Raw genomic sequence first — 18,468 nt, forward strand, 5'->3', positions numbered from 1 at the left:
TACGTCATTGTAGTCACATGAAAATTTGCCTTCGGGTTGTAGTAGATTACATTTACATGTATAACTATTAAAATAAAACATTCATGACTGTAATCTATAATGAGCAGTAAGGTATCAAAATGCATACTAACAATATAAGATTTATAATAGGCATTGTTATCCGTTACGTAAAGCCTATGGGATCGGACATGATAAAACATTAGCATTATAAATTGTGACTGACATGTGCACGCGCTCAGTGCGTCCTGGGGAGTTCATCTTCTATGTTGACAATACCAAGGCAAGATGTGTATGGCTATTGAACAGTTTGGTTTGGGAGGGTTAAGGACTTGATTAAACCTGCGTAGCTGATGTTTTGGCGGTGTCGAGAGGTGGAACTGCTTTGGACGGAGCTGTCAAATCGGTGAGCAGCTGCTCGTGTAATAGCTGTCTCGAAGCCATACCCATCCCACTCGCGTTAGAAGTTCACGACGAGAAAGTGTAGGRTATATAGAAATAATGACGATCAAATGGGAAATAATTAAATAAAATGATGTGTAGATTTACATCTCACATCACATCTCAGTGTTCGAACTTGTAAACAAGGCTGCATGGGATTTATCTCAATGCTACTCCGTGCAGACATGGCAGTATAATTCCGGAGCAGTTTGTGGATTTGACAGCTCTACGCAATTCCTCCTCCCACACCGTCAAAAAATCAGCTAAACAGATTTCGGCTGAAGCAGATCTGATTGAATCGGGCCCTTAATGTCATAAATTATAAAAATGTGTAGGCTCGTTAAAAAAAAACTWTTGACACATTTCTGCTATCAAGGCATTGTTAGGGTGCACCTCATTTTAGCATGGTACTCTTGTTCAGGTATTCCTGTTAGGAACAATTAGGACCCCTCCCAGACATATGTCCTACTTTTGCTGTAGGCCTAAACTTTCACAATGTACCTATTGTGGTATGGGGTTATAACAAGATGTTATTATAACGCTATAACTTTACAATGGTTGTTATAGCTGATACAGTAGGGTTTACAAATGTAATAACTACACATGGTCTTAAACTTGTTCCACTTGTTTAGACACGAAGGAGCACAGATTAAGGTTTAAATTATGGTAATCTGTCAATTTTTCTCTAGCCTGATCCTAGCTAGATCTGTCTGTGCTGTTTTACAATCTCATATGTCCATTGTCATGCCAAAGCACAAACTGACCTGGGACCAGCAGGCTAGCTCTCTCAATTCAATGTATATCAGGGCCCATATTCATAAAGCATCTCAGAGAAGAATCGATGTGCTAATCAAGGATCAAATAAAATACAATTTCAGTTCCCCTTGTCCTTGTAAGCGTGTATGGCAACCTGTGCCCGAGCGGTTTGCTGATGTGAACGTTGTGAACAAGGTGCCCCATGGTGGCGGTGGGGTTATGGTATGGGCAGGCATAAGCTACTGACAACGAACACAATTGCATTTTATCAATGGCAATTTGAATAAACAGAGGCGCCGTGAGGAGATCCTGAGGCACATTGTTGTGCCATTCATCCGCCGCCATCACCTCATGTTTCAGCATGATAATGCATGGCCCCATGTTGCAAGGAGCTGTACACAATTCCTGGAAGCTGAAAAAGTCCCAGTTCTTCCATGGCCTGCATACTCACCAGACATGTAACCCATTGAGCATGTTTGGGATGCTCTGGATCAACGTGTGTTTTCCAGTTCCTGCCAATATCCAGCAACTTCACAAAGCCATTGAAGAGGAATGGGACAACATTCCACAGGCCACAATCAACAGCCTGATCTACTCTATGCGAAGGAGATGTGTCGTGCTGCATGAGGCAAATGGTGGTCACACCAGATACTGACTGGTTTTCTGATCCATGCCCTAACTTTTTTAAAGATATCTGTGACCAACAGATGCATATCTGTATTCACAGTCATGTGAAATCCATGATTAGGGCCTAATGAATTTATTTGAATTGACTGATTTCCTTATATGAACTGTAACTCTGTAAAATATTTGAAATTGTTGCATGTTGCGTTTATATTTTTGTTCAGTGTAGTGTAGTATAAAAGTTTAAAAGTAATTAATTAATGTATTCATTAGAACATAGACCATACCAGTAAACCCCCCCCCCCCCCCCCCCAAAAATACAGAAAAAAAGTAATTCATAATTCATTTTATGTATTGACTCATTGATACAGCATGAGTGGGTGAAAATGCTGCAATTACTGTCACTTTTAATTCAAACTGTAAAGATATTGTGCACAATAGTAGCCTACAGTATACTATAGCCTACTTGGACACAATATCTTTACAGTAAGATACCTAGCCTATATATGTCATGCGTAATTGCTTGGTGCCAAACACCCGGGGGCAGCAGCACTTCAACTGTACCACTGATGCAACTCGTCACTATGAAGTTGTGCACCTGCAACTGTTCTGTCAGTGATCATAGAGAGGCGTGATCACTCCGTTTTTGACACCTTGCATCGTATTTATTTACTTTGTGAAATAGACACGCCTTGTCTCACCATGCGGTTAAGTTTGAAACAGGAAGCTTTAGCTACTATTAAGATTCTGATCGTTCTTTTCAAAGCGTTTTACTGATGCATCAGGGTCGCATCATCGCGTCAATCGAGCAAGTAAATAGTCTCTCCACCTCCAACGCCTCTGACATTGCATGGCCTTAGTGGATAAAGACAACAGCCAGCGTAACATCATTGATTCTACAAACGATCTATATTTCCTTTCGTTTTTCTCATAACTAAAGTGAGTAAATAAGACAGATGAACTCGTTTTACGACGGAAAAGACCCTAGTGAGTTAGGGTTGGAAGAGGAACTGAGTCAAGTGAACTGCCAAGATGAGTTGGAGTTTGACTACCTGTTTGAATACGAACCACCTTGCGACAACTTTCCCGTGGAAGATCAAGGTTTGTCCAATGGTTTGTCAAGTCTCCCACGCTCTTTTCAACTTTTATATGCGTTATAGTACATTAACGACAAATTACTTCTTACACTATGTTCAGCTCTCAAAAACGTTTAATTCATTGGCGTCATTGAAAACAAATATACAGGAAGTAATTTTGGCAATGTTATTTTTCTTCCACTTCTAGTTCTAGTAGTCATTACTAAACATAAATAAAAACGTTGACAAAATTGATACGATTGATCCTGTATTTCTTATGCATGTTTGTATACATTGTATAATCGCACTGTAAAATAAGATGTTGATTCATTTGTAAGGCAACCAGCTGCAACAGGATTGTGAGTTGGCTCAACATTTGGGCATATAGCTGAACCAACATACATTCTCAAGTTGAATTGTATGGTCATTCTATTTAGAATTTTAGGTTGAGTGACCATACAATTCAACTTCAGATTTAAAAAAAACATTATTTGCATATTTCCCAGTGTGCCTTGCCTTTTGAGTGAATTGTACTTACCACTCATGAATGTATTTGTCAGCAACAGAGACAATGGTTTTCAGGCCTTTAGCCTTCACCAAGTGAGTGTCAAAGTGAATATGTTATCTTTACAATTAAACTCTATGACAATACATTGCATATGGCCTTTCATTGAGGGCCTAGATACATCCTAACACAGTGGTCTGAAACTCCTGGTTCAAGTTTCCCTACTGGTTTACAGTACTGATGTGCAGTTCGAACTATTCGTTTTTTTAAACTAATCCTTTTACTGACTCTAGATTCATGATTCAACTAATGATACATTTGGATTCAGATCTCCATCTCAACCTAAAATAAAAGTTAAAGAATAGGATTAAGCCAGTAGCTCAGATGGAACTATCCAAGCAATAGATACATCTTCTTTAAATGTTGATATTTGGTTGCGTTGTCAACCAAACACAATTCAATATTACTTTTGTAATACAGTAAATGGCCTAAAGTTAAGGCGATCTTACAGTATTTATTCATCTTTAAAATTAGTAACACATCCCTGGACACATTTTGAGGTTACTGTAACAATACATGTCTTATGTAATAATAGAAAGTGTGCATGTTAAAGATAGCATGGAAATGTCGCAGGTCTGTGGAGATCTTCACAATTGATAGAACAATCTGAGCAGAATCTKAAATGGCATTGACAACTTGCACCATGWACTGAAATAATCAATCCAGGTAATTTGGTTGTGCTAGTAGATGAAGCACAGTGATAACACATTAAGTTGTTGTAAAATAAACAAAATATCTGACATTGTATTCCCATTAAAAAAATGATTGAAAAAACAGTGATTTCACATTTAGGTAACAACTAAACCAAAAATCAGACATTGATTTTCCATTGGAATTTGGTTGTGCTTTTAGATGGTTGAATGCATAGTGATATCTCATTGGGAATTCAACAAACTTTTGACTGTCTTTTTGAGGTTGGAATCTCATTGATCAACCAAATATGACCCAATTCTCCACGTTGAAATTACGTGGTGTGCCCAGTGAGTAGCAATCACAAATGTACATCGTTTGAAGCACACAGTCTCAGCCACGAATGACAGCTCCAATAAGACAATTATGGTGAGCGAGAGGCTTGTAGAATTACTCAGGACCCACCGGTAGTGGGTCCTGCGTGATCTGGGAATTACTGAATCCAATGAACTAAATGTTATTTTGACTAAACGAGTTGAAAAGATCAGAGTCAATAAAAAGAGCCAWACTTCCCATCACTACTTTACAGGCCACATCACATTATGCTGGCTTGCAAAGTGATGTATATTTTTTARTGGAATCAACCAGAGTGAGGATATCCAACCATTCGTCCCACAGGTGCCTGGTGAGGTGAGGACAGCTCACAATAATAGCTGGAATGGAATAAATGGAGTGGTATCAGTTATCAATGTTGATTCAACATCACAAATAATRTTTTGGTTGAAATGACATGGAAACAACATTGTTTCTGCCCAGTGGGTTTGATAACAWTCCATTCAAGCCATTACTTTGAACCCATCCTCCCCAATTACATAGCCACCATGTGTTTGGAACTATCAATCACTCACAACAGGCATTGAGAATGACCAGCCGGGTAGGAATGATCAGTTTGAGGCTACATAAATCATATTAACTGGAACGGCTATCTCAGCAACGGGTGCAATAGGTCAAACCATTAACAGATTGGATTGGTTTAGAAAAATGTATGTTATTTATGTTTGTGTAGCATAATATTAATCAACCAATCAATGTACATGCAAAAACACAGGTATTGAAACAAACATTTCTGAAAATCAACCTGCAATAGAGCATGCTGGGAAATATGATAATGATGGTTGTGGTTTTGAGTGGTTTTGATCAAACATGAAGTTGTAATTTTACTCAACAAGTTTGTTCAAATTCAGCTCACTTCGAGCAGTTTTTTGACTAAACAAACTTTAACACATTAGCTCAAATTCTTGTCCTTCTGAAGTTCACTCAACTCAAAAAATAAAGCAATTGGTTAAGTTGATTACAGTGCATTGGTAGAGCTTGTTTGAACACACTTTCCAACCACAAAACATCATGACATTTTGTTTTATTTACATAATGGGTTAATGGTTACAAAAGGAGGACCCTTTTGATGTGATTTGTGAATACTTTCCAAATCTAAGCCTTTTGTTTTATATGATTGTTAATCAAACTGATCAAAGGGATTGAATAAAAATTATTAACAATATGGTTATTTGAAATGGTTATTTGATTAATTCAATAAACACAGAATTTCAATTCAATGTGGCACTCAACATGTGTATTGAAAACATGTACGTTTCGTAAGATATGAGATTTCAGGGGAAAGTGAATATCTTTAGTGAGAAATTATTTTACAGACTATGGGCAATCCCTTTTCTAAATAATATATTTTGTTGTACTTTCATGTGTTTTCCTAATGATTTCTCTTCCTTGTTTCCTATCTCCTTCTGTAGATGAGCCAAATCTCTCCTCACAGAGAGTCAGCCCTCCATCTGGTCTGGCCTACATCCAGGAGGAGGCTTCCCACTACAGCATTAAGTGTAGTGAGCACAACCCAGAGAGCCTCTCTGGCTATGAGCACCTGGAAGCCAAAAACTACCTGGACCACTCCAGGCTTGGGGGCATTGCCCTGAGCCCCAGGATCGAGATCACACCGTCACGTGAGCACTACAGCGATGGACGAGATTCCCTGCAGAACCACACTCTGAACATCAGCCCCCGTCCCACCCTGACCGTCCCGGGCCACGAAAGCCTGGCCTACCGCGAGCCCCAGTGCTTGAGCCCAGCCTCCAGCAACTCCTCCACCAGCTGGCACTCGGAGAGCTACTCCCCCTGGGCKTCTCCCTGCGTGTCCCCTAGTAGTGGCCAGACCGGGGCCGGGGACCTCTGCCCCCGCTTCCAGAACATCCACACCGGCTCCCCCCGCACCTCCCCGGGCACCTCCCCCCGCACCGAGGAGGGCTGCCTCGGCCCCCGCTCGCCCTCCCCATCCCTCAGGCCAGGATCCCGCTCCGCTTCCCCACAGGGCAAACGTACCTACGACATGTACAGGAACCCCAACCTGATCACCGGGATCTATTCCCGCAGTCTCTCCCCCCATAGGGGCCACGAGGAGCATCCCCAACAGAACGCAGGGGCCCACTATGGGACCTCCAACAGTCTGGCTGAGGCCATGAACGGCTACGGCACTGTCCAGCCTGGTCTGGTCCCCACCAAGATAGTGAAGACGGCCAACCAGGCGTATGCCTTCTACCCAGAGAACCACAGGGAGGTCAACTACCTGGTGTCCTGTGAGCAGGATGTTAAGAATAAAACTGGGGCCGAATCCTTCTTTGTGATCCCTCCCATCTGGACCAAGCAGATGGTCCCCAACCTCTGCAGGTGAATGGTGTAGGAAGCCTGTACTGTATAGGTGCATCGTGCAGTTTTATTATGAATCTGATTTAGTTGTTAATTTGTATGTTTGTATGACCAAGCTTTCATAGCCCATTAGGAACCACAATTTAGCTAGCCTAATCATTGCACAAGACAAATTCATACTTTTTCCCCATCTCTTATTTCCTTTAGCATCCCAGTGTCTTCTCTGCCCCCTCTGGAATGGCCTGTCCCCAGCCGTACAGAGCAGTACAAGCTCCACGTTGACGTGCAGCCCAAGCCCCACCACCGAGCCCACTATGAGACAGAGGGGAGCAGAGGCGCGGTCAAAGCCCCCACTGGTGGTCATCCTGTTGTCCAGGTACGCTGCATCCCACTGGGCACAGACTTCAATTCAACGTAATTTCATTGAAATGACATGCAAACAACGTTGATTTAATCAGTGTGTCCCCAGTGGAATGGCTCTGTATCACTGTTAGAAAATAAGTTGATTTATGGAAGTCTTTTTTGGTTCTTGGTAGAATCTTTTCACCCAATGAAGAACCCTCAAATAACCTTTTTAAGAACCCTTTGGTGAAAGGAATCTACCTTGAACCAAAAAGGATAATACATTTCCTGGAACCAAAAGAGTTCTCCTACAGGTGAAGAACCCTTTATGGTTCTAGGTAGCCCCTTTTAGTGTAGGACAGCCCTAATAGGAAGGCCTGTTGTGTGTAATTGTATTTTCTAGTCAGTACACAGCTATGCTACTACTGTTCCAGGGCCTGGCTTAGGAAAATTACTACTGTGTGTTACTGTGTACGTTCTACCGTATATGTTATTTACCTCATCCTTTCTCTATCTCTCCCTTTCTCTCTATATATCTCCCTTTCTCTATCTTCCCCTTTCTCTGTCTATCTCTTTCTCTTCTTCCTAGCAGCCTGCCACACTCACTTAAATGAGTTATAATATGCACTGATATCTTACGCATGTCAGCTACTGTTTCGTCAAGTCAACTCCCAGACTTGAATTCCAGCCAATATTACAGTAAACCCCTTGCAGATGATTGTTTTTGTCTTCATTTACTCTGAGCAACAGCTTTTGTGTTAATTGTTTCAAATCAAGTGTCATGAGAACACTTGTCTTCTTGCAAGAAATACACTGCTGCTTTGCCACTCACAGCCCAATGTTTTAACCACAAGCAGTTTTTTTTTGGCCCATTTACACACAGGTCACATTACCCCAGTGTACCCTGGAGACAGGAGTGGTGAACTTTAGTTCAGGCATACTCATATGAAAAAATAAAGAAATGTTAAGTTTTGCTGTATAGAGCTAGTATCACTTTATTTTTTACATGTTTATTCTAAGCTGAACATAATAGAAGGCATTTCCACGTCGTCCATATATTTAGGAAACAAGTAGGAAATAGAACTTTCAGTTCGCATTCTAATGTTTCCAAGGCAACCTCTTGAAAGCTTACTTGTTGTTGTTGATTGTCAGAACCTGGCCGGGTGGAAATTAAGCATTTCTCACTTTCCATTTTCTGGCTCTCTTTGAGGTCAGTGAGCTGTGCCTGGTGTCGTCCGATCACGTGGCTGGCTAGGCGCGGCCAAACTACTCCCTCTCAGTCCCAGACTCTGAACTCCCTCCACTTTAATTTTCCTAGTCCCACTCGCTCTGACTCACTCACTGCAACCATAGCAACCAGCTTCTCAGATGGCCTGTTCTCAGATAGAATTCCTCTATTTTACTCATTGTGTCAGACTCAACTACCTGTGTTCAAGACCACTCATGTCACTATAGTTTTTGCCTACATTGAACAGTTGTAAGGAGTTTCACCAGTGAAAAAGCTCTGTTCTACAACAGTGAATGTGAATATTGTAATTCTCACTTGATTTTAAAGAGGACAATATGCTGTAGGCTACTCAGCTTCCTAGGATCTGCCTGTTTCTCTGCTGTCTGTCTGTCTGTCTCTGTCTGTCTGTCTGTCTGAGCAACAAGGAAATTAGATGAGATGTGATCTCTGCCATGCCTCTTTCAGCCAAACTCTGCCCCCTCACTATACTCTTCTCACCTATCGTAAAATACACATACACACACACCCACTCACACACACACACAGAGATTAGTGGAGAGACCAGAGACTACCTCGGAAGGAAGCATGCAAAAACCACAATGCGTGAACTTGCAACTAAAATTATCTGTCTGAAAAGTCATGAGCTTGAAAATGTTGTGTGTGTGTGCGAGAGAGAGAGAGAGCGAGACAGACAGGGGGTTTTAGTGGTGAGTTAAGAGAACTATGTAAAGTGTAGACGTCTGACAAGGTTGCAAGCATATTTAGATTATTTATCTGAATATTGGCTACAACTAGGCCTACAGCTACTTTGCAATTGTATGCAATGATTTTGATAAATATTTGTGATTAGGAGTTTTACATCATGTTATAAACATGTATTTACTATGTGGCCACCTCTAATTCTCCAAACCATTCCACTGTAGAAGTACTGGAATTAATGTAGACCTAGTCTTTCTTTTGTCTTGAAAGTATCCGTGGCACATGTGGCTAAACTAAGGCAGTCATATTCTAATAAGCATGCCAATGAATGATAGTGATTCCTATGGAGCTCCTTTGAATTCCAAAGACAGCTACTTTAGAACAAACAGCTGCTAGCTGATATTCAAGGTTGAGGATACTAATGTTTCCAGCAGTGAGTGTTTCTGCTGAGCCAACATCTAAGTAATTTAGCAGACACTTATCCAGAACAACTTAGAGTAGTGAGTGCATACATTTTCATATATTTTTTGTACTGGTCCCACATGGTAATCGAACCAACAACCCTGGCATTAGCGCCAAACTCTACCAACTGAGCCACATGTGACCCCACCAGGCTACACCAGGCTAAGGTAACCTACCAGCGGGTTAGCTTTATGTTCAGCCAAAACTGTTAGCAGAAAACTGTCAAAGAAGACGTAATTATAGAGTCATTCACCCTCAAAAAGCACAAGAAAGAGGATTTCGACACCCACCATCTCAGATTGTTCTGAAATGGTTTTGGTTTCTGTAGTTAGAAACAAATAATATGAGCATGCCTGCAACATTATTTTGGTGAAAAATGATTTGAACTCTAATTGATTGCCCCCAAATTGTAAATTTAAATGTATAGGATTCATATAATATTTTAATAAATATAGTACCCAACATCCAATTTTGACCAAACCTCTTCTTAACAATGATTGAGCAATCCAAATAAATGGTCAAAAGCCGCCCATGGACCCCCCAAATCCCACACCAAGTAGTATGAAGCTGCGGCTTGGAGTACAGTTTAATCATACTATGTTATCTATTCTCAATGAATTTGGTGGGGATTTTTCCCCTGTTCAGAGAAATTAGCCATTGAAGTAGCTTGCATTTCCCCCCATAAATTAGTGTGAAAGTTCCAAATTTTGCTGCTATTCCTGCAACTACGACCCTATTATCCCTTTTGCTGATCTCTTGTGTTTATTAAATGGATCACAACAATGGTTTGTAGAAAACCAATAGCTTTTACTCAAGATGAAAATGAATTGTGTTCTCACAAGTCAAGCCAGTCAATCAATCAATCAAGTTTATTTTATATAGCCCTTCGTACATCAGCTAATATCTCGAAGTGCTGTACAGAAACCCAGCCTAAAACCCCAAACAGCAAGCAATGCAGGTGTAGAAGCACGGTCCTCCATGAAAGCAATTAAATGTGTCCTTCTCTTAGCAACGAATGCCTCATCCAACTCTCCTTGAATAGTCCAACAAATAGCAGCTCTCTGAGAGGGCTATCCCTATGTTGGAATTCTCAAATTAAGACTTTTCCTACAATCCCAAACATTTTATGGAGAAATGGGCTGGTGACTGTTGTGACATTCCTATTAAAATAACACAATTATAAACCATTGCATGGCAGTCTTTTGTTATTGTTTTTTCCCATTAAATCCAACCCAATTCCATTACCATTGCAAAACACCATACAGTGTATGTTTGGGAATTTTAACATTGAATACCCTTAGCACTGCTGTAGCCTTATCGTTTGCTTGTTCAACAAGAATCTTGTTGCTTGTTCAAAAAGAATCTTGTTGCTTGTTCAACAAGAATCCAGACTTTTTGGGATGGGAATAAACCACACACACAGGTTTCCTGGACACAGATTAAGTCTAAGAGAAGGAACAACTGAATTGCTTTCATGGAGGTCTGGTATAAATTGTGAGGATGACCACACCATTTATTTTCATCATGAGCAAAAGCTATTGGTTTTCTACTCAAAGTTGCAACATAAATGTTGTGACCCATTTAGTAAACACAAGAAACCAGCAACATTTGATAAAATGGTGTGGCAGTAGAAGGAACATCATCATCTATTGGACAAAATCTGGCATTTGTACTCATTTATCGGGAAATATGRGAGCTATTTCAATGGCTAATTTCTCTGAACAGGGGGGGAAAAATCCACAAATTCACTGAGAATACATTACATAGTATGAATAAACAATACTCCAAGCCACGGCTTCGTACTACTTGCCAAAAACATAAGGAACTGATACTGGACATTTGACTGGGCTTAGTGTGTTTAGGGGCAGGGGGGTCCGTGGGTGACTTGACCATTTATTTGGATTCCTCAGGTCTTAATCACTGTTAAGAAGAGGTTTGGTTCAAATCGGATGTTGCGTGTTATATTTATTGAATAGTATTTGAATCCTATAAATTCAAATGGGCAATTTGGATGCAAATTGTCTTTCAACAAAATAATGTTGCAGGAATGCTTATGTTATTTATTTTTTAACTACAGAAACCCTTTCAGGACAATCTGAGATGGTGGGTGTCATAGCTTGCTGAAATTAAATTGAATGACCATATAGGCAAAATAATGAGAAATACCAATCATTATATAAATTCAACTATGCAATTAAACACTGGTTACCTACCAATGGGTGGGCATATATTATAAGGGGGGGGGGGGGAAGGCAGAATAGGAACTTGAAAAATTACACATTATGAAAAGTGTGAACATCTTGACTTCATGTAAAAAAAAATATTTATTAGAGTTTCTTCCAGTTGCATGGCTACAGGGGAAAGGAGCCACTGGGCCTGCAGATCTTCATCGGGACCGCAGACGAGAGGATCCTGAAGCCCCACGCTTTCTACCAGGTTCACCGCATCACGGGCAAGACGGTTACCACCACCAGCTACGAGAAGATCATCAACTCCACCAAAGTCCTGGAGATCCCTCTGGAGCCCAAGAACGACATGAAAGCAATGTGAGAGAAGTTAGAGTAGTGATTTTATGCCAAACACCACCCATACAAAGCAGTGTCCTTTGCAGACTTTGGTTCAAACGGTATTTGTTTTCTTTCAAACTCGTTAAGCCTGTTTACTGAGCCTGTCTCCAATGCCACCAGATAAGCAGGAAGAATTTMAACTGATGGGAATATTCCATTGGTTCCAGGCATGCTCTTTTTTTCTCCCCAATTTCGTGGTATCCAATTGGTAGTTAAAGTCTTGTCTCATCGCCGCAACTCCCGTACGGACTCAGAAGAGGCGAAGGTCGAGAGCCGTGCGTCCTCCGAAACACAACCAAGCCYCACTGCTTTTTGACACAATGCCCTCTTAACCCGGAAGCCAGCAGCACCAATGTTTCGGAGGAAACACCGTACACCTGGCTCACACTTTGTAAGCGTGCACTGCTCCCAGTCTYCCACCGGAGTCGCTAGTGCACGATGGGACAAGGACATCCCTGCCGGCCAAACCCTCCCATAACCCGGACGACGCTGGGTCAATTGTGCGCCGCACCATGGGTCTCCCGGTCGCGGCCGGCTGCGACAGAGCCTGGACTCTAGTTGCACAGCTAGCACTGCGTTGTAGTGCCTTAGACCACTGTGTCACTTGGGAGGCTGTGCCAGGCATGCTCAATCAAGTTTTTGAAATAAAACTCATACTAATTGAACCCAGGTCTGATCTCATTAACCATATCAGATGTGATCATAATGCAACTCATGGGTATCTGTACAGGGTTTACAGTAGTTAATCCTCCTATCTCACAGAATCGACTGTGCTGGGATCCTGAAGCTCAGGAATGCTGATATTGAGCTGAGGAAGGGCGAGACAGACATCGGACGAAAGAACACTCGTGTGCGTCTAGTGTTCCGTGTGCATATACCCCAACCTAATGGGCAACACATCTCACTGCAAACCGCCTCCCATCCTATTGAGTGCTGTAAGTACATTCAACACTATAATAGTTATTTATTTAAAATGTATTTAACCAGGTCCCATTGAGGCCAAAATACCTATTTTCAAAGGCAGACATATTACCTGTGCTCTTTAGCGTGATAAACATAGAATCACAGACTGTGGTCTTTCCCTTCTATAGCCTTCTATAGATGTGCTGTAATTAATTCAATAAGACCTGGGGGGGGCTGTGGTATATTGGCCATACCACAAACCCACGTGGTGCCTTATTGCTATTATAAACTGGATACCAATCTAAATAGATCAGTAAACAAGTTTTTTAGCATCATACCTGTAATATATTGTCTGATATACACATGACTGAAATGCTGTTTCAGGCAATCAGCATCCAGGACCCAAAGTACCTGATTTATAATGTGGTTTAGGTTTAACATGTGGTTATACTGTATTTTGATGTTACACAATGCAGTACTTTTCCATGTATGTTTCCTCTTCCCTGTTTTCATTGCACTAATGTTAACCAGAGGTAACACATAGAATGAATAAACATGGCTAAAACTCAGAGTAGAGCTGATAGTTCAGGCACACGGACATACAAAGAGCTGCCAGCCTATAATTAGGCTGGCAGCTCTCAAACCTCAACTCTTTTAGAAGGTGTGTGTTTGTTGTATGTGTGTTTGTGTGTGTTTATGCGAGCGTGTGTGCTTGTGTGTGTGTCTGAATCCTAGTTAAAAGCAAAACATTACTTACGTGTAGGCTAACATGTCCAGGGAACATGAAGTCCGTGTACCAGTGTATGCTATGCCAGTGACGTAGAGGTTGGTGGCTTTGTAGGCACTGGCTATCAAAGCCAGATTTACTCGCAAATAAACAATGAAGTCCAAGTTCACCATACAACAGATAGCTTCAACAACCAGAGTGACATAGGCTATTAACCGAAATTGACAAAAAAAATTCATCAAATGTAAATACCAATGTAGCCAAGCGATAGCCTCCAATGGCAGGATATTTAATATCTGACAAAATAACACACGGCTCAACTCAGCTCAGCCATAAACCAATGTAGCATCCACAGTTACGACTAAAAGGTGGCACTAAAATACCAATATATGGACACATTTACTAATTTCATAMCTTTTCACAATGGATTTACAATTATTCCAATGCACGGTGTYTAAAAACACACACACATAATCATTTTATGATGTGAAACATAATTACACACACGTACAGTGCATTCGGAAAGTATTCAGACCCCTTGACTTTTTCACATTTTGTTACGTTACATTCTTCTTTTTTTTTTATTGAATAAATATTTTTCCCCCTCATGAATCTGCACACTAGACCCCATAATGACAAAGCAAAAACAGGTTTTTAGACATTTTTATTACAAAATAACTGAAAATATCACATTTACATAAGTATTCAGACCCTTTACTCAGTATGTTYTTGAAGCACCTTTGGCAGTGATTACAGCCTCAAGTCTTCTTGGGTATGATGCTACAAGCTTGTCACACATGTATTTGGGAAGTTTCGCCCATTCTTCCCTGCAGATCCTCTCAAGCTCTGTCAGGTTGGATGGGGAGCATTGCTGCACAGCTATTTTCAGGTCTCTCCAGAGATGTTCGATTGGGTTCATGTCCGGGCTCTGGCTGAACCACTCAAGGACATTCAGAGACTTGTCCCGAAGCCACTCCTGCATTGTTTTGGTTGTGTGCTTGGGGTTGTTGTCCTGTTGGAAGGTGAACCTTCTCCCCAGTCTGACATCCTGAGTGCTCTGGAGCGGGTTTTCATCAAGGATCCCTCTGTACTTATCTCTGTTCATCTTMCCCTCAATCCTGACAAGTCTCCCAGTCCCTGCTGCTGAAAAACATCCCCAAAGCATGATGCTGCCACCACCATGCTTCACCGTAAGGATGGTATTGGCCAGGTGATGAGTGGTGCCTGGTTTCCTCCAGACGTGATGCTTGGCATTCAGGCCAAAGAGTTCAATCTTGGTTTCATCAGACCAGAGAATCTTGTTTCTCATGGTCTGAGAGTCCTTTAGATGCCCTTTGGCAAACTCCAAGCAGGCTGTCATGTTCCTTTTACTGAGGAGTGGCTTCCGTRTGGAAGCTCTCTACTATAAAGGCCTGATTGGTGGAGTGCTGCAGAGATGGCTGTCCGTCTGGAAGGTTCTACCATCTCCACATAGGAACTCTGGAGCTCTGTCAGAATGACCATCAGGGTTCWTGGTCACATCCCTGACCAAGGCCCTTCTCCCCCGATTGCTCAATTTGGCCGGGCGYCTAGCTCTAGGAAGAGTCTTGGTGGTTACAAAGTTCTTCCATTTAAGGATGATGTAGGCCACTGTATTCTTGGGGGATCTTCAAGCCTTCCCCGGATCTGTGCCTCGACACAATCCTGTCTCGGGGCTCTACAGACAATTCCTTCGTCCTCATGTCTTGGTTTTTGCACTGACATGCACTGTCAACTGTGGGACCTTATACAGACAGGTGTGTGCCTTTTTGAAATCATGTCCAATCAATTGAATTTACCCCAGGTGGACTCCAATCAAGTTGTAGAAACATCCCAAGGATGTTCAATGGAAACAGGATGGGCCTGAACTCAATTTCGAGTCTCATAGCAAATGGTCTGAATACTTATGTAAGTTAGGTATTTCAGATTTGTATTTTTTATACATTTACAAAAATCTATAAAACCTGTTTTTGTTATGTCATTATATGGTATTGTGTGGAGATTAATGAGAAAATMTCATTAATTTTAGAATAAGGCTGTAACATAACAAAATGTGGAAAAAGTCAAGGGGTCTGAATACTTTCCCGGATGCACTGTATATAATAAATAACCCAGCAAACTAACATTGGTTCTGTGAATGAATTTTTTTTACCAAGGAGGCCAGTTGAGAACAAGTTCTCATTTACAACTGCGACCTGGCGGCCAAGATAAAGCAAAGCAGTGCGACAAAAACAACAACACAGAGTTACACATGGGATAAACAAACGTACAGTCAATAACACAATAGAAAYATCTATGTACAGTGTGTACAGATGTAGTAAGGTTAGGGAGGTAAGGCAATAAATAGGCCAAAGTGGAGAAATAATTACAATTTAGCATTAGCACTGGAGTGATAGATGTGCAAGTAGAGGTACTGGGGTGCAAAAGAGCAAAAAAAAAAAAATAACAGTATGGGGATGAGGTAGTTGGGTGTGCTATTTACAGATGGGCTGTGTACAGGTACAGTGATCGGTAAGCTACTCTGACAGCTGATGCTTTGTAACGATCGTCCTGGGAAAGAAGGTGACCAAAACGCAGCGTGGTAAGTGTTCATGTTATAATTTAATTGAAACTGAACACTAAACAAAATAACAACGAGGAAGAACGAGAACAAAACAGTTCTGTCAGGTATACACACAAACAGAAAACAACTACCCACCGCATAACACAGGTGGGAACAGGGTACCTAAGTATGGTTCTCAATCAGAGACAACGATTGACAGCTGCCTCTGATTGGGAACCATACCAGGCCAAACACATAGAAAAGGACAACATAGAACAAAACATAGAATGCCCACCCCAACTCATGCCCTGACCAAACCAAAATAGAGACATGAAAAGGATCTCTAAGGTCAGGGTGTGACATGCTTAAAGTTCGTGAGGGAGATATAGGTCTCCAGCTTCAGTAATTTTTGCCATTAGTTCGAGTCATTGGCAGCAGAGAACTGGAAGGAAAGGGGCCAAAGGAGGTGTTGGCTTTGGGATGACCAGTGAGATATACCTGCTGGAGCGCATGCTACGGGTGGGTGTTGCTATGGTGACCAGTGAGCTGAGATAGGTGGGGCTTTACCTAGCAAAGACTTATAGATGACCTGGAGCCAGTGGGTTTGGAGACGATATGTAGCGAGGGCCAGCCAATGAGAGCATACAGGTCGCGGTGGTGGGTAGTATATGGGGCTTTGGTGACAAAACGATGGCACCGTGATCGACTACATCCAATTTGCTGAGTAGAGCGGGGAGGCTATTTTGTAATGACATCACCAAAGTCAAGGATCGGTAGGATAGTCGTTTTACGAGGGTATGTTTGGCGCATGAGTGAAGGAGGCTTTGTTGCGAATAGGACGCCAATTCTAGATTTAATTTTGGATTGGAGATGCTTAAAAGTGTGAGTCTGGAAGGAGAGTTTACAGTCTAACAAGACACCTAGGTATTTGTAGTTGTCCACATATTCTAAATCAGAACCGTCCAGAGTAGTGATGCTAGGCGGGCGGGCAGGTGCGGSCAGCAATCGGTTGAAGAGCATGCCTTTAGTTTTACTAGCATTTAAGAGCAGTTGGAGACCACGGAAGGAGTGTTGTATGGCGTTGAAGCTCGTTTTGAGGTTTGTTAACACAGTGTCCAAGGAAGGGCCAGATGTATACAGAATGGTGTCGTCTGCGTAGAGGTGGATCAGAGAATCACCAGCAGCAAGAGCGATATCATTGATATATACAGAAAAAAGAGTCGCCCCAAGAATTTAACCCTGTGGCACACCCATAGAGACTGCCAGAGGTCCGAACAACAGGCCCTTCGATTTGACACACTGAACTCTATCTGAGTAGTTGGTGAACCAGGCGAGGCAGTCATTTGAGAAACCAAGGCTATTGAGTCTGCCGATAAGAATGCGGTGATTGACGGAGTCGAAAGCGTTGGCCAGGTTGATGAAAACGGCTGCACAGTACTGTCTTTTATCTATGGCGGTTATGATATCYTTTAGAACCWTGAGCGTGGCTAAGGTGCATCCATGACCAGCTCGGAAACCAGATTGTATAGTGGAGAAGGTATGGTGGGATTCGAAATGTTTGGTGATCTGTTTGTTAACTTGGCTTTCGAAGACTTTAGAAAGGCATGTCCGGCTGGATATAGGTCTGTAACKGTTTGTTACAGAAGAGGGGGAGGACCGCGGCAGCTTTCCAATCTTTAGGGATCTCAGACGYTACGAACGAGAGGTTGAACAGGCTGGTAATAGGGGTTGCAACAATTTTGGCAGATCATTTTAGAAAAASAGGGTCCAGATTGTCTAGCCCAGCTGATTTGTAGGGATCAAGATTTTGCACCTCTTTCAGAACATCAGCTATCTGGATTTGGGTGAAGGAGAAGCAGGGGGGGCTTGGGCAAGTTGCTGCAGCCGGGGTAGGCGTAGCCAGGTGGAAAGCATGGCTAGCCGTAGAAAAATGCTTATTGAAATTCGCGAGTATTGTAGATTTATCGGTGGTGACAGTGTTTCCTAGCCTCAGTGCAGTGAGCAGCTGGTAGGAGGTGCTCTTATTCTCCATGGACTTTATGGTGTCCCAAAACCTTTTGGAATTAGTGCTACAGGGCTTCCCTGAAAAGTTGCATATCGCAGGGGCTATTCGATGCTATTGCAGTATGCCACAGGATGTTTTTGTGCTSGTCAAGGGCAGTCAGGTCTGCCAAGGGCT

General features: G+C 42.0%; 1 protein-coding gene across 1 annotated transcript in view; it reads left to right on the plus strand.

Annotated features, from left to right (window-relative positions):
• Window positions 1-2,455: 2,455 nt before the first annotated feature.
• Window positions 2,456-18,468, plus strand: part of LOC111976218 (nuclear factor of activated T-cells, cytoplasmic 2-like) — a 59,343-nt gene continuing 43,330 nt past the window's right edge. The window contains exons 1-5 of the mRNA XM_024004965.3: window positions 2,456-2,919; window positions 5,895-6,822; window positions 7,009-7,177; window positions 11,876-12,078; window positions 12,862-13,034. Coding sequence (XP_023860733.1) covers window positions 2,775-2,919; window positions 5,895-6,822; window positions 7,009-7,177; window positions 11,876-12,078; window positions 12,862-13,034 — 1,618 coding nt within the window. The 5' untranslated portion in view covers window positions 2,456-2,774. The remainder of the gene's footprint in view (window positions 2,920-5,894; window positions 6,823-7,008; window positions 7,178-11,875; window positions 12,079-12,861; window positions 13,035-18,468) is intronic.

This window comes from Salvelinus sp. IW2-2015, linkage group LG17 (genome assembly GCF_002910315.2).
Source record: "Salvelinus sp. IW2-2015 linkage group LG17, ASM291031v2, whole genome shotgun sequence".
In the NCBI taxonomy this organism is placed as follows: Eukaryota; Metazoa; Chordata; class Actinopteri; order Salmoniformes; family Salmonidae; genus Salvelinus; species Salvelinus sp. IW2-2015.